General features: G+C 33.9%; 2 protein-coding genes across 2 annotated transcripts; one reads left to right on the top strand and one right to left on the bottom strand.

The window, feature by feature from the left end:
• The first annotated feature begins 5,307 nt into the window (after window positions 1-5,307).
• LOC131661973 (cytosolic endo-beta-N-acetylglucosaminidase 1-like) lies at window positions 5,308-9,270 on the top strand. Its single transcript, XM_058931636.1, has 10 exons — window positions 5,308-5,822; window positions 6,558-6,695; window positions 6,847-7,068; window positions 7,147-7,254; window positions 7,409-7,521; window positions 7,634-7,715; window positions 7,802-7,882; window positions 8,030-8,079; window positions 8,198-8,333; window positions 8,528-9,270. Exons 1-10 carry the CDS (start codon window positions 5,343-5,345, stop codon window positions 9,206-9,208), a joined length of 2,091 nt encoding a protein of 696 aa, XP_058787619.1. The 5' UTR covers window positions 5,308-5,342; the 3' UTR covers window positions 9,209-9,270.
• Window positions 9,271-15,648: 6,378 nt separating this feature from the next.
• On the bottom strand, window positions 15,649-16,215 carry LOC131661974 (LOB domain-containing protein 12-like). Its single transcript, XM_058931637.1, has 2 exons — window positions 16,054-16,215; window positions 15,649-15,973 (listed from the first exon to the last, which is right to left on the bottom strand). The coding sequence occupies exons 1-2, from the start codon at window positions 16,213-16,215 to the stop codon at window positions 15,674-15,676; spliced, it is 462 nt and encodes a 153-aa protein (XP_058787620.1). The 3' UTR covers window positions 15,649-15,673.
• Window positions 16,216-22,314: the final 6,099 nt, after the last annotated feature.

Raw genomic sequence — 22,314 nt, 5'->3', positions numbered from 1 at the left:
TTGATGTTATATTCGCGCCAGACTCTCGTCCTTCCTCATTCTTCATTGTTCATCTTCTCAAACTCTCTCAACTCAAAAATCAAACTTCCACCATAGTTGCTTTTTTTTTTCTCGAGTTCGGCCGTTAACGTCAACATCAACAATCAACACATTCCAACAACTTCAAAACTCAATTTAATCGATAAGTTTTCGAGTTTTCGAGTTATTTTTGAGTATTTCCCGTAATAGAGTTTGAGTAGATTTTTAGGTGTTGAAATCATTAGTTACTTTTAGAAACATACTTTAGAGACAATGTAGGTATTGTTTGATGTATAAAACGGATGATCAGGGGGTGAAAAATTGATTTTTCCAACTATGTTAACAGTTAGTTACTTACGCCATTTTTGCGTTTCTGAAGTTGTAGAATGTTCCGTAGATGCATCTAAGGAACATATGAAACGTTTGGTCGTTCCGTAGATGCACCTACGGAACAAATCCAGTTATTTGAAATGTCAGCTAGTTACATAGATACATCTACGAAAGATTTCCGTATGTGCATCTACGGAGGTAAATTTATTTTTTTTCTTTTATTTTTAATTACCAAATTTTATCTAACTCGATTTTATTTGTAATACAATACATACATTATAGCCGACCATCCATACCGCATTATATCTGTGAGGACTGCACAACATGCCTCTGTGCGACGTGCACAGATGCAGATTCTGTCACAAGTGACTGATAGAGCTCTGTTCCAACGAATGCACCTAATACATCCGTTGCAACAGAGTTACCTATTACATCCGCTACAGATGATGGGCCTTCCATATCTACTACTTCATCCCGGAGGCCTCGGGATGACAGCGATTGTTCCTCATAGATGTAACACCCCATATTTTCCATTATTTAATTTAATTAGAATTTAAATTAATTATTGGGATTATTTGACATTTTATCGGATTAATTGGAGAATTATGGAAAATAAGATAATTGGGCTTGGTGTGAGGGTTAGTAGAAGGGAGGTGCTAATTGTGTAGGCCTTACTAAAGTTAACTTTTATTTTTCATAAAATAAGGAAATAAGGAAAAAGAGGAAATTGAAAGCAAAGAGAAGGGAGAAAAGAGAAAAACGTGAAAGAGCATAGAAAGAGGAAGAATCAAATTTTGGCTAAGGTAAGGGGAGACTCTTCCGATTATCATCTATTATTAATTTAGATATAATAGAACTGAATTTGTGTGTTGTTCATGACAATTGAATGTTTTAGGTTTTGAGATTTTTTGGGTTTTGGAAGTTTTAGAATAGTTTAAGTGATTTGATGAAAGTGGATGAATGATGAATATGTTTGATGTTGAATGACTTATAATTGTATTAGAAATGTGTTAGGATGTGTGAAATGGTACTGTTGTGACGTTATAACCGTTTTGGTGCGATTGAGTTTAAGATGGAAAAGATGAAGTGCTGTAGAAAAAGGATTTTTTCTGCTTCAGCAGTCAAGTAACCGGTTACCTGAGGGTTGTAACCGATTACCTGGTCTGTTCGTGAACAAAATTTGCAGTTTTGCATGAAGTAACCGATTACCGTAATTGGGTAACCGATTACCGCTGAGCGTATTTAAAAAATGAAAGCTTCTCCCAACGAAGTAACCAGTGTCCGTATCTTGGTATCTGGTTACCACTGTAGGTTTTTGAAAAATAATTTATTTTCTAAAATTCATAACTTTCAAATCGTAGGTCCGTTTTAAGCGCCGTTTTGAGCATTATAAAGCTAATTAAATATTTTATATAATTATATGGTGTGGGGTCTTTGTCTCAATTTTATTTTAAATCTCGATTTTAAATTATGGTGATGAAATATACATTGATGCATGATGTGATAATTGTAATAAATGTGGAGATGCTGTGATGATATAATGGTGATTTTGATGTTATATGTGGTGTAAATATGTATGATGTGATTATTGAATGGTGCTGAACATGAACATACTAAATCCGGTGATGTGGTGTTGAGATGATTTTGTTCATCGTGATCGGTGATGATGGCAAGTATGTCATATGTTATGCATGCATTCATAATCATTTTGGTGGTTGAATTCCGATGATGTTTGGATCAGTGGATGGCATAATTCCCATTATGTGGAATTAGTGCTGACAGGGCCGTATCTCGGTGATATTTAGATCGGTCAGATGGGTTAATCCCATAATGAATTGGTACCACATGCATAGTGTCAGTGCATTGCATATATATTGTTATGACATGATTGGATGATTCCAGTGTTATTTCATGGTGATGTGATTGACTGTATTTGTTGTTGTTGATGATTATTTTTCTGAGAAATCTAAACATATTGCAGTTGGGTGAATAATGTGCTTATGATGTTTTATTGTTTATGAACTCATAAAATTTTTTAATTATGAATGAGACTCACCCTTATTGTTGACATTTTTCAGATTGATGAGTAACGACTTTTGACTTTGGTGAGGATAGCTTAAAGGCTAGTCCGTCTAGTTGTAACGTCGGTGTCATGCTCTGATTTGTAACACTGGGAACGCTTGTTTTTAGAGTTGATGGTTATACTTTCAGTTTAATTGATTTTGTTGGATTATGTTTAATTGGTTTATGAGCCGGTGATTGGTGTTTCTACCTGATAGTCATGTTATTCAGTTTTTAAATTAATTCCACTGTGTTGAACATGGTTTATTAAAAATGGCATTTCGTTCCTCGTGAAGCATGACAATCGATATGATGTGTGGTTTATTTTGAATTGTGACATCCTTGTTCCATGTTTACTCTGAATTATTTAATATATTCTGCAGGGATTTAGAAGGTGTTACAATAGACGTCCTCCGCCCGAAGATGTCACCAGGGAGCTTCTTATACTCTTGTGCCACCTCCGGCCGATGCTGGATCTCCGGTGCCACCTCCTGAGCTGCACGACGAGGCTGATGCAGTTGAGGCGTATGTCGTTTATCAAGGGGGTCCTTCAGATTTATCCCTGCCGACAGGGTATGCAAATCATTCAGCCAGACATGTCTGGGATGAAGAGGTAAAATTTATTAGACTTATTACTTATTACATTTTTGTCCTCAGTTTTTGATTTTTGATTTTTAACTTTCGTTGTTATTAACAGTGTTTTCTTTGGAAATTTTCAAGAGAGGGCTTCCCAGAAGTTCTACAACCACGACCGCGAGATTGCCTTTCTTGTGCAACCTACCTAGTCGTGGTTCTAGGATGTCCTTACAACTTCTGGGCTGAAGGACCTGTGTTAGATTGGGTACCACACAATACATATTGGGATGATGATGGCATTTGCAGAGAGGTGACACCCAGAGAGCTCGTCATTCCATCTCCCACATGGTGAGATTACCATCACGCTTGACGATATCGCCTACCTCCTGTATATACATATCTGGGGAGTCCTTCTTGGTCAAGGTAACCTGACCAAGGAGGAAGCCAGGGAGGTTCTTATTGCTGAGCTCGGGACTGATCTGCGCTTGAGGAGGTGGAGAGGACCCGTGACGCGCACGTGAGGTTTTCCTTCTTGATGCGACAATACGAGGCCGAGCTCCTTGCGGCACAGTAGATTGCTAGTGACTCAGTAGAGGAAGACATACACAGGGTTACTTATTATTTTTGTTAGGCACTCAGTTGTTCGTGGACACCAGCTCCTCGTATCTATTTTTCATTTACTTGAGGTACTTATCGGATACCGCACGTATCCATGAGTCAACTAGAGAGCGGCTACACCGACGTACAATTACCATAGATTGGGAGAGGGATGCCTGTGGAAGGCAAGGACTATGGCTGGCAGCTGTTCCCTTTTAGTGGTAACAATCTTATATCATTATACTTTTTCTCAAAGTTGTTCAATATATATTTGTGATAATGAAAAAATGGGGTGTTACATTCTACTTTTTCTCAATCTTATATCATTATACTTTTTTTCAGGGTTGGATATTACAACACTTCCCCATGATCATTAGCTGGGGAAAGGTGTCTGACTACACTTAGGTCGTGCCGCATGCTAGAACCTTCATCCCCCTAAGAGGGAACTAGGTGTCAGAGCCTTACATGCACGCTCTTGACCGCATCGCTGTAGAGGACATCCGATATGACTGCTATGCTGCTCACCGTGAAATGGTTCTGTGGAATAATGTTGCGCTATATTCTGGATGGTTGACTGCCAATTCGACCATAACTGATTGTCATCTTCCGGAGCGCGTCATGCGATAGTTCGGGTATTGTCAGACGATACCTCGCGACCCTCTTGTCTCCACTCTTATCTTGATGACCCGTCGGCAGATAGATGAGATCTTTGCAGACTGGGAGCATCACATTGTTTCTAACGAGGCTCGGGCGACCAGATCAGAGAGACTGGAGCACTGCAGACGGGTACATCACTTGGTACTTCACGGTGTCACATCCATACATGCTCCCCACTGCACCGGGATCACCACCTAGACCAACCCATGAGGAGATCTTGCAGACTCATCAGTCTCATTTGGACCATAGTAACGATGTTCTTCCTCGCTGTCGTGAGATACTTGACATGGCGCAGGAAGACATTACCGGTGATTTCTTCCTTGAGGAGTCTGATCACAAGCGTGTATTGGATGGTATCATGGGGGCGACATATGAGGTATTTTTGTATCGTCGACATCGTGCCAGAACATGTGGGACACTTAACGGTAGAGGCAGAGTAGCCAGTAGAGGACGTGGATGCAGAGGCGGGGCCAGAGGTAGAGGCATGGTAGAGGAGGAGGATGTTATCCGGCTCACACAATAGAGATGTCTGTATTTTGATTACATTTATGTACTTTTTTAATTATGTATGACACTATTTGGATGATTTATACGACGTATTATTTATGTGTGCTATATACCATTGCCATTATATTACACTACTTTCATGTACTATATTTTAATGTTAAAGATATTGAAGCTTTGGAGTAAAATAACACTGATTTAAAATATAACAGAATGTTCCGTAGGTACATCTACAGAACACTTTGTTTTTTACAAGTTCCGTAGACACATCTATGGAAGATTTACTGAACTGTAATATTTTGAATTTTTTTCAACGTTCACTATCTCTTTTAATGCTTCCGTTGAAAGGGACTTACAGATGTGTATCTACGAAAACAAATGACATAATTGAAATTTTAACTAAGAGATTCAAGGATGGATTGAGATATTCTCTGAATGAATCTCAATTATTTGAGTTGACTTGCTTTACCGGAGAAAAAAATGCTATTCATTATTTCATTCAATATAAAAAAAAAAAAAAAAGTGAGTAAGTACTTGTAGTATGTAAAACGTTTGTAGAGTGTAGAAGTAAACATAAACATGTGAAAGAAAGATAAAAAATGAATCCTCGGCATCTCGAACCTTATATAAACCGCCAATTCTTAATCAATGTCCGAAACATCCTACGTCTCATTTCCAAAACAACTCAAAACCTAATCATGTCTCAAACACAACCCTCTTCTTCTTCTCCCGACCCTCCACCTTTCGATCCCAACCAACCCTCCGTTCCCATTTCCTACCCAATCAAAACCCTCCAAGACCTTCAATCTCGCTCTTACTTCGATTCCTTTCACTACCCTTTTAACATATCTTCAGTTCCCATTTCTTCTTCCAAGCTTCCCAATAGGCGTAGGTTGTTGGTTTGTCATGATATGGCTGGTGGTTACTCCGATGATAAGTGGATTCAAGGTGGTAGTAATCCTGATGCTTATGCTATTTGGCATTGGCATTTGATTGATGTTTTTGTTTACTTTTCTCATTCGTTGGTTACTCTTCCTCCTCCTTGTTGGGTTAACACTGCTCATCGTCATGGTGTCAAGGTACTTGCTTTGTTGAACTTGGTTGAGCTGGTTATGGTTACAGTTCAGCTCATTTGTTCTACTGCCAATTGAATTGAGTTTGAATTTTCTGATTTACTTTTAGATATGGATCATTTGTGATGTTGAAGCTACTGGATTTTGATATGAGATCATTTGTGAAATGTGAAATATATTTTTCTGATTTTTTTTGGAATTCGTATAGAATTGATTTTGACATATTTGGTTGCTCTCGAGTAACATTGATTCTGCTTTCGAGAATTGATTCTGCTTTCGAGAATTGATTCTGCTTTCGAGAATTGATTCTAGGCTGTGCTTTTGGATTGACGGTGAACGTAATTGATTGACAGAATTGAGTTTAGTAGAATTGATTTATGTTTGGGTAAAATTCGGTTGAACAATCATAAAAATCACTTCAGAATCAATTCTACCCCTTTAAAATTGCTTTTGGCTCGTCCAAAAGTCAAACTAAACATGCTAAGAATTTGTAGCTTAAAGTGATTTTTACACTGAAATTTAATATTCAAATCATTTTGCAGAAATTTATCAAAACATAAATCACTTTACTTTCAACTCACTTTTGACCATAATCAATTCACCAAAAATCAATTTCTTCACCGCAGAACCACGCTGAAGTTATTTCTCACTTGGAGATGTTTATGAAGATATTCATTGATCATGCTTGAATCTAAACAGATGGATTATTCTTGAGTTGTTCTGGATTCTTTGATGTTTCAGGTGTTGGGAACTTTCATCACCGAATGGGAAGAAGGAAAGGCTACCTGTGATGTACTCCTTTCAACAAAGGAGTCTGCACAAATGTATGCAGAACGTCTGACCGAGCTTGCTGTTCGTTTAGGCTTCGACGGGTGGCTAGTAAATAATTTGCTATCTCTCTTTGCTTACTCACAGAGTTTCTATTCATGTCTATTCACGCCTGTTTGGATTTTCTATTATCTATTACTTTACGGCAACACATTTCTTAGATTTTTTGTTAACTATTTGTATTCGTTATGTTTAATTGCAGATAAATATGGAGGTAAAGTTGGATCCCAAGCAAATTCCTAATTTGAAAGAGTTTGTAGACCATTTGTCATTAACAATGCATTCCTCATTGCCTGGATCATTAGTGGTGTGGTATGACAGTGTTACAATTGATGGTGAACTGAATTGGCAAGATCAACTAAACGAATATAATAAGCCGTTCTTTGATATATGTGATGGAATATTTGTAAACTATACATGGAAGGTATTGTTTATCTTCCTTCTGCAATGATGATGCTTAATCATTTGTCATTTTCCTTAGTTTTGTTATGTAATCATATAGGAAAGCTATCCAAAGCTCTCTGCTGATGTGGCTGGTGATCGGAAGTTCGACGTTTACATGGGAATTGATGTATTCGGAAGGAACACATATGGCGGTGGACAGTGGAATGTATGCAGTCTCTAATATACATATATTTTCACTCTATTGGCTATAGTGTTATATGTCTGCTCTTTCAGTGTTAGATTGTTAATTTCCCTATTTTTGGTAATTATTGTAGTTTGTTTTTTCTAATGATTTCTTTAATCTCTTATGAATGTCTCAGGCAAATGTTGCTCTTGATGTAATAAGAAAGAATGAAGTCTCTGCTGCAATATTTGCTCCCGGATGGGTCTACGAAACAAAGCAACCACCAGATTTTGAGACTGCTCAGAATAGGTAATTGAGCTATCTATTTTGCGATACCATATTACAATTTTGCTATGATAAGCTTAACTAATTTGGTGTAGAATAATATATTAGCATCATTGCCATGCATTCGATATTTCAGTTGGTGGGGTCTCGTGGAGAAATCTTGGGGAGTACTGCCAAATTATTCTGGACCACTACCGTTACATACGAATTTTGATCAGGTTAACAATTGCAAAGCCATCTAACTTTTTTGATCAAATACTCTTGTATCCCGTCTTTCAAATGTATCCTATCTTTGTTACTTCAGGGACGCGGTTATCACATTTCAGTTGATGGAAACAACGTATCAGATGCTTCGTGGTGCAACATTTCTTGCCAAGGCTTTCAGGTATGCATCGTTGCACCTATTAATCATTGTTGTTTGCTCAATTCTTTATTACCAATTAAAAATTATATTAACCCTTTATATGAATTCTTAGTTAACCGATTTAAGAGCTTTTTTGTGTTGTAATCTAACTCAGTTATTTGCTTGCAGCCACTCCTTCCGCTTGCTGATACTAGAAATCCTATTCAAGTTACTGTAGAGTAAGTGATGGCACAAATCTAATATTTTAAGACGTTCTTGTAGCTGAAAACAGAACAGAATGTATACACGACATATTGAATTAGGAAGATTTTATGTTGTCTTGCTTGCAAATTGCAGCTTGAAGGAAGCATCATATAGTGGAGGGGGGAACCTTACATTCAAAGGATCTCTTGATAAGCAAACTTATTTTGAGACGAAAATCCTCCAAGGCGAGTTTCTTTTGACCGAGTTGCCTATCCACTTTACTTATTCGGTAAGTTATAACTTCTTTATCTTATTCGATGAAATAACCACACATCAATCTACTAAAAAAATGCCGTCATACTCATATAATCTAGAATAGCTGCCAAATGCTACATTCTTTAAGTTCGTTGAAATTGTTACAAATGCTGTATTTCTATCGGAACACTCACTTTCCTCACGTGAATAACTGCATAATTCATGCAGGTGAAATCTAATGGCAATTCTTCGTTAGGACTTAAACTCGTGTTCACTTCAAACAAAGACCAAACAGTTTCTGCACTTCTCACATCGCAGGAAGTGAATCATTTCTCAAGTAAATTCGACAAAGTAATCACAACACGCAAACAAAAGGAGGTTTCCTCTGGATGGGTTATAAACGAAAGTGAAATTGAAATGAATGGATACACTTTAACCGAAATCTATGCAGTGTGCTACCGATCAGATTCCTCATTATCAGACTATTATGCACTTCTTGGTCACATCACAGTCAAGAGTTCCAACTACAATCCAGATTTTCCCGTTTCATCTTCCTGGCTAGTCGACGGCAAATTTATAAAATGGACATCAGGCTCCAACGGTTCTAAGACGCTTAGCATTAAACTTTCATGGACACTAAAAGATGGAAAGAATTATCTCTCTCTGAAGTACAACATCTATGTGGTGAAATCATCAAAACAAGCAGGTGATAATCCAAGTAGAACTTCAAAGTCTGTGAAGGAGGAGTACCTTGGAGTAGCACAAGTAAACTGCTTTTATGTTTCTGATCTTGAAATTCCTTCAGATAGTTCTAGCCTCAAATTTATAATACAAGTTTGTAGTGTGGATGGGACAATTCAGGCATTGAATGATTCTCCATATTATGAATTGAAGGTTGAAAGTCCCTAAATTGTACTGTAATTTAAATGTAACATTATTTCTGCAATAAAGTAACCATCAATGATGTGGCATGCCTTGAAGAGAGTTCTTAACTAGTAGTAGTACTATTTTTTTGGTATTTTGCCATCTCTAATATATTGGTTCCTAATAATGTACAAGGCTTATGATGTAGTAAGTAATAAAACTTATCTTAACATGTTATGTCTAATGAAATGCTGTTCTCTAGTTCATACACTATAAACAAGTGCAGGACTAAATGCAGACTCTTAGTTAATTATTTCTTTTGTTGTGAATTTAGTAAAATTTTATATTAAGCAAACAAAAAAAAGTTGTCCTGCAACTAGTTCTTAAGTATAAGACTTAAGTAACACGTTTGGAATTAAGAATCTGTTTACTTTTCAGTTCAACTATAAAACTTGGTTTTTCGCCATTTTTCTTTTACAAAACAAATAAATGTTACCGGCTGGATTATCTTTAAGGGTGTGTAAAATGAATTACGACACATGACCTTATATTTTTTATAATAAAATTTTATAATAATCTCTTATGGTTAAAATATGGCTAAAGTTGAATTGTATATTAATCAACACATAATTTGCAGAAGTTTTTATAGCTAAATTGTAATTAGTTGCAAAAGTATTAATTGGACAAGATTTATCCCAAAAGTGCAACTGTGGCAGCAGCAAAAGCAAGGGTATAAATGACTTTTCCAAAGCATATCGATTGTGCAGCAGAATCATCTTACAATCAAGATTGATTGATTCACTCTTGTGACGAGTGAAGAACAAGAGATAAAATTGACCGGTTGATTGATTCTTGTTCATTAAGATTGATTCAAAATTCTCTATTATTTTAGTGTAATTCCAATAATATGTAATGAAAAACCAAATATATTTTAAATATTTAAAAAGTTAACAATAGAATAGTGACAAAGGAGACTAGATATGAAAACAGGATCATAGACGGTTTTTAACCACCCAAACTGAAATTAAAATTTTTAGACAATCTTCATTCTCCGCTCCAAATATCAATAGGGATGAAAAATTAAAACTCAAACTTATCCCAAACATGTTCAGATTAGGTTATAATATCCCCTTCCCGCCACCATCCATAACTGAAATCAATTTTCTTTAAAAGAAAATTTTTCCAACATTAAATTACATTATAAATATTAAAATAAAACAATCTCAAAAAATTTCTATACATTTTAAATAATAAATACAAATAAAAATATCAAAGCATTGACCACTTATTTAATATTATAAATTATTCAAACTAAATAATAAAATAAACAAGATAGGGTCGGAGTGGTTACTAGTGTCTCGATTATTTGATCCATCTCATATTTTATAATCGCAAATTCAATCAAAGCAGATTTTCTCCGTCAAATATGAGACGAGTTCAAGTGAATCTCCATAAATATGAGTTATGTTTGTTAGAGGAGTTTTTCACTAGGGAACATTGATACATAGTGTAAGATTAGATACATTTGTTGAGACACACCACTTATTCATCAAAAACTTTAGGGTGATAGATGAATGAGTTCTCCTACTTATAACTGTTCAAGTCACCTCATTCCTATCCAATATGAGACTATTTCGCCACTTACTCACACTTACATTATTATTCTAATAATATTCTTTAAGTGTGAGTCCACAATGTTCCCCAATTACATTTGTATTGCCGTTATCTCTTTTTGGGCAACGAAACTATAGTGTTAATGATATAAGTAACATTACCTTATCAAAATGAAAATGTTAAGACTAAATTACTAATTTAAAAATATAAAAATTAAAAATATAAAAGTTCAATAACAAAAATCCAAAATTATAAGTATTATCCTCATTAATAATAATAATAATAATAATAATAATAATAATAATAATAATAATAATAATAATAATAATAATAATAATAATAATAATAATAATAATAATAATATTTTTCCTCCATTTTTCTATAAAAATGATAGAAGGCTTAGATGAATACTACTTTAAAGCGAACAAAACAATTTTGGCTTTTTTTGGTTTTGTCTTTATGATTTAAAATAATGCTGATTTTGACACAAAAGATGTTGGAAGAGATGAATTTAGAAACCTTTCATAAGCACGTGAAGGAGCTAGAAGGAACTGATCTGAAGGGTTATCCAATTTGACTATTTCCTATGTTATGATTGGAAGATTGTACTAGGACTCACGGAAATGAAAGCAACATAGGTAGAAGAGACGGAAAAAATGTTGAAGAAGAATACAAACAAAAAAAATTTAAACAATACAACAGAGTCATTGTTGGAACAAAATGTAGTATGCATTTATGATGGAATATTTGTTAAAGCTACTATTAAAATCATAATGTAAATAGTAAATTGGAAAAAATCTGAGAATTTTATATTGGACAAATTTCACATGTATGTTTTTCTTATACTCATATACACACTAAAATATTTGTTCACCTAAGTGTTATTTTTTTCTTCTGTGAGATGGTCAATAAATTCATAAATGCATCTTTTTTCATAGATATTTTCTCCCGCTTAATAAATCAACAACGATATTTTTAGAAAGTCATGATTATATTTGAAGCTTGGGAATTCCTTACAATGAACTACGTATTCTTAAAGAAAATTTCTTTAGCCACCTCCCTATGGGGGTCACCCCCAGCGAAAATCCCAAAATACCCCTGCTTCGGAAATGAGCTTTCGAAGCGTTTTTTTTTAAATTTTCCACAATTCGGAAGTGCATTTCCGAAAACACCTCATGGGGGTGTCTTCGGAGATGAACATCCGAAAACACCTCATGGGGGTGAATTCGGAAATGAACTTCCGAATTATGCAGAAACTGTGTTTTTTTTTAATGTTTTTTCTTAAACTGTCTCGCATTTTAATTAAACGCAAACGCCAAATAAAAATAAGCAACAGATAAACTGGAAATACTAAGATGATAAATCCAATCCAAAAACACTGTGCGAAAGATACAATCCGAAATCAAAACAAAACAAAACAAAACACGTCAAACAAAACAAAAACACGTTATTCTGCCCGACGAGCGTTACAAAATACACATCAAGAGAATAAAGAGCTCTTAATTTGGTTTGTTCAAGAATCAGAATTGATGAGGTGAATTTCTGAAAACGGTTGGGATTTGAGGAAGGAGTTGTCCCTTTAAATATAGGGTTTGTCTTGCATATGAAATAGTTTATTAATATCCGGATAGTTATAGATGCAACCACTGTTCAAGAGAATAAAGAGCTCTTAATTTGGTTTGTTCAAGAATCAGAATTGATGAGGTGAATTTCTTGTTAATTGTTTTTTATTTCCACTCAATATTTATTTGAATTTACATAAAAGAGAAGTTATGTAGATATTTCTCATCAAAATGTTAATGTATTACGGTATTTATTTTGTAAGGCTTTGTTTGCGAGTTTAAGGTAAGAGGAGGGAAAGACTTTCGAAAACGAAATTTTAAAAAAATATAGGAAAATATTTAACATTTTTTTAAAAAACGATTTTGTTTAGAATGATAAAAGAGTAATTATCATTACTATATTTTTTATTTTCAAAATACTATAACAACCTAAAAGATATTTTAGAAATTCATGTAACACCTTCAAAATCTTCATTTAATATAATTTTTGAGTTTCTCCATTTTAAAAAATTTTGGTGTTATGAATAAAATTAAACCTTCGAAAATTTTCTTATCCAAAAATTTTCTATTCTTTTCATCCAGTTCTTCATATTTTTTAAAATCTTCCCCTCCTTTTCCTTCAAATTTGCAAACAAAGAAAGAAAAAGTGAACATGTATCATGATCATGACTTTGGTCTAACAATGAAGCTATTTTTTTTATATATATATAATTAAAACTAGTTTTTTTTTTTTTTATAAATAAAGAATATATATGGCTAGCTAATTTAGACTATAAGGCTATGAAATTGAAATGGTTTGGGCAGCGCCAATTGTTTTGCGGTTCTTGTCGATGTAGAAGAAAACGATTGTTTCCACACTAATCACATGGATTATCAACACATCAGTGGCGTCATGGGGGTACCTGGTGCCACGGGTTGCCCACTTTTTATGCATCATCAAAGCATACCACAATATAAGCTCTCAAATATAAGTAAAAGTGTTTTAATTTTTTTTGTCTCAAATATCAATAAATGTTAATAAACCTAGGTGTATTTATCTAGGGTTGATGTTAAATCAATCATACACATATAGATATATGGATAGAACTTGATTGATCCTTTAACAGAAAAGAATAGTTAGAGAGAAAGTTCAAAATACATCTAAGAGGATGAAACTATTTCCACTAGATGAATCAATCACTCATAATTTTAAACCAACATAAATGATTCGAGAATCCAAGAACTAGGTTCAATTAGTAATAAGTTGTGCACTAATGTGAAAAAACAACATGTTATTAAGCATGATTCATGAGGAAATTAGAAGTTCGAGTATTAGCAAATTTTAATTAGATTTATACTTTATATGGAGTGGATTACCCAACTACATAATTATTCTTGATAAACTTACCTTTGCAGATGTGAAAGTTAGGCCACTTCCTATAGATTCTTAGACATAGATTTCTAGAGTGTTTACTAAATCGAGATATATGTGCATGGTCATTATAACTCAAGCTTTTTGAGAATACACATTGAAAAAAGTTATATGTGAGTATGATGTCAGAGATAGAGTTGTTAAAGTTCAAGTATGTCTACACCTTTATTTATGTACTACTTTATTGAATCATTTGACGTTACTTATAAAATCTATTTTAAATTTAAGTGGGAGATTGCTTGAACATTTTGAAACATATAATGTTGAAACATTTCCTAAAGTATGTGTTAAAGTTTAGGTGTGAATAATGAATTAAAAAAAACTCTTTAATTCTCACATCGGACAACTTTCACATCTTTTGAGTGTTTATACATTGGATATAATCTTCTTGGAGGTGTATCCCAAGGGGTATAGAATTTTCGCGAACAAAGGGAGCAATGTCAAATATGAATATCATTTGCAGTCTATCCAACGGACTCGAGCTTGGGCTTGACTTGATATTTATCCTTTTTTTTAGTATTAGAAACTTTCATTTAAAAAAAATTAAATTTGAAATTGACATGTCATCTTGATAGATCAGCTTTGACTGAGCAAGTTGTTAATGGTTGTGAGACTGGGAAACCACTTTTGAATACTCTCCCAGTCAACTTGACTTAACATCAACTTCTAAAATTTCTTCCATTTTTTTCTCATCTGATTGTCATGCTTCCATAATGGTCAAAGGATATGGTTTGTTAGTTCATAGGTTGGAGCTAAATTTTCGCTATAGATAGAGTAGTGTGAGGAAGTCCCACATTGATTAGGAATGTGGAGAATTAAGCATTTATAAGTGGAAGAACCCACACACCTATTATCACCTTAAGATTTTAGGTGAATATGTGGTGTGTCTTTCACAAAAGGTGTGTTGCTCAAAAGGAAAGTTCTCTAATGTAAAATGCTCCCTCGCCCCTGAATTGTCCCAACAAATGGTATAAGAGTCTTTGATTTCAAGTGAAAGGAGTAAATTACTGAGTAGGAGGTGGTGGATAAAAAAGAGACACTTTATGTGGAGTGTTAAAAAAGAATTACAAGTGTGAGTAGTGTGGGGAAGTCCCACAACAGAGATTTCCAATCACTTCTCAAATAATACCTAAAACATTGAAGTTTTTCCATTTTCACTATTTTTTTCCTCTCAGTTTTTTGAGACATTTTTCCCTTTTTACTTGTTGAACTCTTCGAGTATTTTCCATTGCCTTCATAAAATCTCTTCGAAAAAAAGTTGTCTTTCAAAAAAAATTCTCTATCAAAAAAAAATTATCACAAGTGATCTTACAACCATATATGAGGGTGTATTATTGAATGAAATCTACAATAGAAAACCGCATAGTTTAACTAAATTGTATTATCTTAAAGTCTTCATGATTGATAGTCTCCTTACACAATTTTAAAGTGTCTATAATATGCAACTCACTCAATAACCAATTTGATGACATAAATTGTTTTTTTTAACACTTAAAAAATAACAGTTTGATACTTGTGAGTTGACCTAAAGAGTATAATTCTAGTATAAAACAAAATGGTTTTATGTTTGTTAAACATGTTAGTCATTCCGTTAAAACAAAACATAGTAGTAAACCAATGATCAGAATGTTTGCTATTTTTTAAAAAATACCACCGACCCTCGTCTGAAAGCATTAATGTTAAAGGCTAAAGCATCTTCTTTTTTTTTGACACAATGTTAAAGCATCTTAATCAATAGTTTAATAGTACTTATTCATTGATTTAGAACACTCTAAATTACTTCATCAGTACATAATCACGTGCCACAGTTGACTCTAAAAACCGCATTAATTCCTATGTATAGATACATAAACAATAAATTATTCAATCATTAAAAAAATCAAAAAGCATGTGAACAATTTTCATTCAAGAATGACATCATAATCAAAATTCAAAAACACTCTCTCTTGAATCATGATGAATTACATAGCTTGAAGAAGGAAAGTTATGATCAAGGGCCATTCCCGTTTCTGGAATTTGCATTACAGGCTCATTATCATGATGTTGCATCTGGATGCAGACTATCTCTGCTTGTGCAACTGCAAGCTGCATTTGAAGCTCAGAAACTTGGTTTTGAAGATAAGATATGGCTCCAACACAACCATAAACAGGATCTTTCACTCTTGCATGTGCTTCATACACTAAACTGCTTACTGCATCGGTTCTTTGTTCAACAGGAAGTTCCTGTAACATTGTACAACATGTGATATCAATAACCTTGTTCACCTAAAATACAAAATATATTGTTGTTGTTATGTTTTTACCTGGAGTATTTTGCTGACGTTGCTGGCACCAAAAACCTTGTGAACTATAGCAAACTTTTGAGGATCATGGGAAGGGAAATAAGGAGCAAAGATACAGTCCTTAGCACAACGGCGTCTAAGGAGCTTGCATGAAGCACAAGGGGAATGAGAATTACCACCCATTTGGATTTGGATAGTGAAGAGCTTTTTGTTTATAAAATGGGACAAAGCGACTCTATTTATAATAAGTGTGAGGCTATAGATCCTACTTGTGCAAATAAATAGTATTGCTATCAAATAGAATATACTCGACTTCTAAATATTTTTTTATTGAATAAATCAATTTCACAAATCAAAGCCGGTCCAATACACTTTGAGGTCTGAGACGAAATTTAAAATTAAATATTTTTAATATCGTAAAAAAATTATAAAATTGATATAATTTACATATTTTATGGTGTAAAATATTAAATTATTATAATCAATTTTATTTAATATTTTATTTTAATTAATAATAAAATTAGCTCATTTAGTCTTCTCATTATTTAAAAAAAATTAAAATTAAAAAACAATGTCACAATTACATATAACAAAAATATTTAGATATCAAATCTCCTATATATTAAAGAACTAAAAAAATGTATTATTTATACATGTGATTTTTAAAATAACAAATCAAACAATATACATTATAAATGTTTGTTATTATTATATTATTTTAAATAGGATTTTTTATTTAATTAATATATCATATAATTTAAAAAGTTATTTTTAAAAAAAATATCAATTAAATAAAATTATATAAATGTGAAATAAAAATGTGAGGCCTTAGGCGGTAGCCTTGATGGCCTAGTCCTAGGACCGGCCTGTCATACCCCAAAATTTGCCCACCACATTTTTATAATTCAAGCTCATCTGAATGACAAAAGCTCAAGACTTGACTGCATGTACACTCTCCTAAGCAACAACCTTCTAGCTAGGATTTTGACCTTCTCAAGGAGAAATCAACTTCTGAGAACTCAAATGGATCTCATGGCCTCTCATATGATTTAAAGGACCCTCATCTCAAGTTTCAAGCTCTGTTTCCTAAGATTGCTCAATCAGCAGCTCAAATGGTCAACAGTCGACTAGTTTGACTTAAAAGGCAACTGTGGTCAAAGTACAGTCAAAATTCCTGATTTTTGGTCAACATCCCCATTTTGAAGTATCATTCATCATTTGATCAAGAGCTGATCATGATTCATCAAGAAAAGCTCCAAAATTATCAAAAATCTAAGTTTCTAAATTAGGGTTTTTAAGGAGAAAGTCAACCCAACTTTGACCAGCCATAACTTTCACATGGAACATCAGAAATTTCCCATCCAAAGCTCAATTTGAAGGAAATTGAATCTCTACAACTTTGTCTCTCATAAGCCAAAGTCAGAAATGCACCATTTGGGAGATATGAGCCAAAACATTACAGGTCCTTCTAGAAGATCGCAAAAAAGCTGTTTTTTCAAGAGCCATATCATCAAGATGAAATCTCCAAATGGAAAAAATCTTCCAAAGTGGCTTGTAGAGGACATCTTAAGCTTTCCAAAAAGTCTTAGAACTACTCCATATCTTAAAAATTGAGGGAGATATGCCTTGTCAAAGTTGGGCAATTTCAAAGGGGAAAATGTGAAGGAAAAGGCTCCAAAATGTTTTTTTTTTGCAAATAGGCCCACACTTTTAAGATCCAATATCCATCCTCATGATATGTAGAGCCCAAGATCCAATTGCCACGAATTTGTGATAATTATTTGATTTTACATTGAATTTTATTCATTTAAAATATAATATAAATCAAATAATTAAAGTGATGGGCAAATATTTGATTTAAGAGAAAATTCCAATTAGATTCAATCATCAAGATAGTCCATATTTGCTTCAAATTTTGTGGGTGCAAGATTGGTGAGAGAATAGAATGATTTGGCCAAAATTAGGAATGTTTTCAATCAAATTTGAATCAAATTGCCAATGATTGATCCATTAAGATTTAGTCAAGTTTTCTCACCCTAATCTGACCTATTATATATACATAACTTGTCAAGAGCCAGAGGACGAAAATGGGGCAGCCAAAAACAAGGGTTTTTCAAGTTACAAATCTGAAAGAAACTAGGGCACAAGAGGACGGTTTCTACAAGGAGATTCAGATCTTCATGACCACCCTAATCTCTTCCCAAGACCCAAAAGCGTGAGTACTGACTCAGAGATATAGGTTGTAGGGCCTGGAATGTAGTATACCATATTCATATTCATCATTGATATTGTATTCTTATATCTTTATTTTGTTACGTTTCAATGAAATATAATGATACTAATGTGTTCCTGGAAGTATTTAGCACAGGATGGACGTCCCACATGTGAGTTTAGGGACGAAAATTGTGACACGCCATGGATGAGGTTCAAGGTCGTGAAATTTTCAAAATCATAGTTACATGTCGTTTAAGACAAAATTAATTGCACCATCAAATTCGCAAGCCTGTGTTTAAAGGATCTGGGTGTTTTTTATTTGTTGTTAACGCGTTTTTGTGAGCTTAAGATTTCCAGGTTTTTAGCTACGAGGTCTGTTATGAAGAAATCGTAGCAATTTTTGTAGCCCTTTCGCAGCTAATAATGGCTGCTAACTGAAGAAGACGATGGAAGATAGAGGAAGCCACGCGGTTCCGTTTCATTGGCCCGGCAGAGTGCTTGAACTTCTCAGCGCGCGTGTCACGAGATAAGTGGCTGGTCAACAATGATGGCATTCTCTCTCCCGTCGTGATTGGATGGGGCGATAAGCAGTGACCCAGTTTGACTTATTGATTGAATTGATCATTTAATCATGTCTTTCATATATATATTTGTTGTGGTTTATTGACAGTGAATCAGTTGCAGCTTAATGGCCACGTGAAACTATCAATCACCACCAAGATCCAGGTTCGATCCCTGGATCTTAATCAACAATAATTAATTTTTAGGTTTAGGTTAATTTAATTAATTTAATTTAGATTAATTAACTTAATTTTAGGTTTAATCATAATTTAATTTTTAGACTTAGGTTTATAAAAATTAGGATTTTTAGGCTAATATTTATTTTTAAGTTGTAATTTTGATAATAACTATTAATTTTAGATTTTTATCACTAACCCTTGCCCATAACCCTAAAAGATCACATATTTTGGTAGATGTTGTCCATTAACTGTAGGTTTAGGCTTACTTTTTGTAATTAAACATTGAATTTCTTCATTACCGCGAACTTCTTTTCTCATCCCATATTCTGTGATTGTCGAATGTCTTCTTTAAATACTTTGCCTTCTTATTTGCCTTTTAGTTTTGCCTAATATTTATTTACCTTCTGCCTTGCTTTGATGGCATATTCTATTAACTATAGTTAACTTTGCCCCATTAGGGTTTGCCTTATGCCATTTGCCTTACCTGTTTAATTCTTGCAATATTATTGTATCCCTTCTATATTTTGCCTCTATCTCCCTACAGGTGTTTATTGTAATAGTTTAGACTTTATTTTCCGCCTTTAATTTTTTGCCTTTAATCTTCCCGCATACAGGTGTTTATTGTAATAACGTAGGACTTTTATTTTTCTGCCTTTGATTTCTGCATTTTTAAACTGTGTGGTTAGTAATCTTAGGGAGTGCAAGACTATTAACTGAATATAAATCACTAATTTACAAGATAAATATCATCGAAGTTAACCACGTGATTGCGCACCCACACACCTTTAGGGTAATTCCCCTGGTTGCCTTGTTGCCTTATTTATCTGTTGCCTGTTGCCTCTAATTGTACTAAATAGTCACGTCCCTCGATTCCGAGGATACCTAAAGCAAGGTTGCCTAAAGAGATTGAAAATCATCTAGTCCCTCGAAGTCGCCTCGGTAAAAGATGATTGTCCCAATCGCTAAGGTATCCTCGCATGATGCCAAAAAAATAATGACTATTATATCCTTCCCTGAGACTACCTGCCCTCTTTATGGCAAGGGACAGTCTTGTGGCGAACGATTATTCTCGATGACCCTTAAACATCCAATTGAAAGACTTCCTGACATCTCATGGTATGGATAGACCCTTTCGCCTGAAAAGCTAAAAGAACATTTTTTCAAACTTACGGTAGGTAACTTTTAATTGCTTGCTCAGTTCAAATTCAAATTCAAAATCCTTTTTCCACTTCTTTTCAAAAATCAAATTCAAAAAGACTACGCTTATTTACAAGCTAAAGCTCTTATTCCTATTTACACACTACTTTTCAAACAATTCAAACATTTTGAAAACAAAGTGAGTTAAGCAATTAAGAGTCCATGGAAAATCATGGATGCAAATAGTGTCTTACACCTTCCCTTTGTATAACTTACCCCTCGAGCTCAAAATCTTTTTAAAGGTATTTTTTTTGTTCTTTTAGCGTTTCTATAAATTGGATAAAATAAAAGTCGGTGGCGACTCATGCTATCCGCGACATTTCAAAAAAGTCAGTTCACCGTATTACACGGACCTATCACAAATTTAAGATGATATTAGTCTATCTAAGTCGTCGATCGTGATCATTGATTATTTAGACGTAAGTGGTGTGTTAAAACTTTCACGTCGGATTATGAGATATGGTTTAAAAAATAAATTTATAAATAAATTTATTTTCATTTTATAAATCATTTTATAAAGATGAATTAAGTGTAATATAAAAGCAATATAACATTAATTACATACATAAATATAGAAACTGTCATAGATATGATAGTAAATCGGTGTATAAAATATGAGATATTCATGTATCATTCTTGTTATTCAAATCGTTCTTCGTTTTTTTTTCCTTAAAATTTTTTCTTCTCCCTTTTTAAGTATTTACACTTTTTAACTAACAATAGTAAGGTTAAATCAATTAGTAATGGATAAAAGAGTTTCTACATAATGAATGGACACACATTAGATAGGAAGATTTTTGAGATAAAGTGAAGGTTTAGCATTTTGTAAGTGAGATGAATCATATACCTAATACTTTAAGGTTTTAGGTGAATATGTGAGATCTCCTTAAGTTGTCTGCGTGAGTCTTTGATCAAATATGGATGATTCTCATCATGATGAACCAAAATATGAGTGCACATTATACAAATGTCAAGTTTGTTTTTCCAACAGACTTTGATCCCACACCCTTTATCTAAAATTCCTGATTAAAGATTAAACAGATTAAAATCTCATCTAGTAACATCATATAAATTAATCCTTAGTTCCAAGCTTAACAATACCAGAATTACAAAACTTGCATCCAGTAGTTGTTACGACATTTCAAGACATGCCATTAGATTCAAGCACCGTTGTGATATATTATTGGACCTTCATAAATATTCTAGATCAAGTCCCACCTATTTTAAATTATTTTGGCCTATTGTATAACAGTCATGTGAAACACGTGAGAGATCTTAAATGAGAGGCAGCGAGGTGAACATGTGCTCTGCATGCGGGAGAGATAAATAAGTTACGATACTTCCATAAAAAGAGGTCATATGCCCTGATCCCTGGTAAAGCGAGATCAGGGTGATAGAGGCTATATATACCTTCCCTCAGGGTTAGGTTAGATCATCACAAATACAAATTACTAACAAAACACATTTTTCTTCGTATATCGTTGGCAAGGTAACTACTATTGTACCCAGAAAAAGTATAGTTGATGCCTTTCTTGGGGTTCAACAAAACATTCATAGACCACAACCTTTCAACAAGAGTTTTTCTCAATAAAACAAAATTTAACAATGATGATGGCACACATTTTACAATCCTCTGGCAGTGATCAGGAAGCCCAAACGAAAATGCAGACCGCTATGGATGAAGCGTATCTCCAAAAGAAATCTTGCAAGCAATTGTTCATACAATCCAACAAAAACTGCAATAAGGCAACAAATACCAAGAGGGGGTAGAGGATGAAGCCCTCAACCCCTCTCAGTTGTAATCTAGGAACCCTGGTCTTAAAAAATTTGAAATCTCCCTTGCTGGTAATGTTTGATGGAAAAAGTGACCCTTAAGAGCATATTGTCGCCTTCAACAAACAAATGACAGTCATATGCACACCATACTCACTCAAATGCAAATTTCTATCTGAAACCTTCAAGAAGATAAACTTCCATTGGTATATGAATATTTCTTGATTCTGTGTGACCAATTACCAGAACTTATCCAAGAAACTAATCCACCTTATTGACCAATAAACATTGCAAGGTGTTCCCCACAAGTCTCTTTAATGTGAGAAAATGGCACTACAAACCCTTACATGAATACTTA

Source organism: Vicia villosa, linkage group LG3 (assembly GCF_029867415.1).
Source record: "Vicia villosa cultivar HV-30 ecotype Madison, WI linkage group LG3, Vvil1.0, whole genome shotgun sequence".
NCBI lineage: Eukaryota > Viridiplantae > Streptophyta > Magnoliopsida > Fabales > Fabaceae > Vicia > Vicia villosa.
Note: the sequence above shows the minus strand (reverse complement) of the source record. Positions and strands in the feature narration are given on the sequence as shown.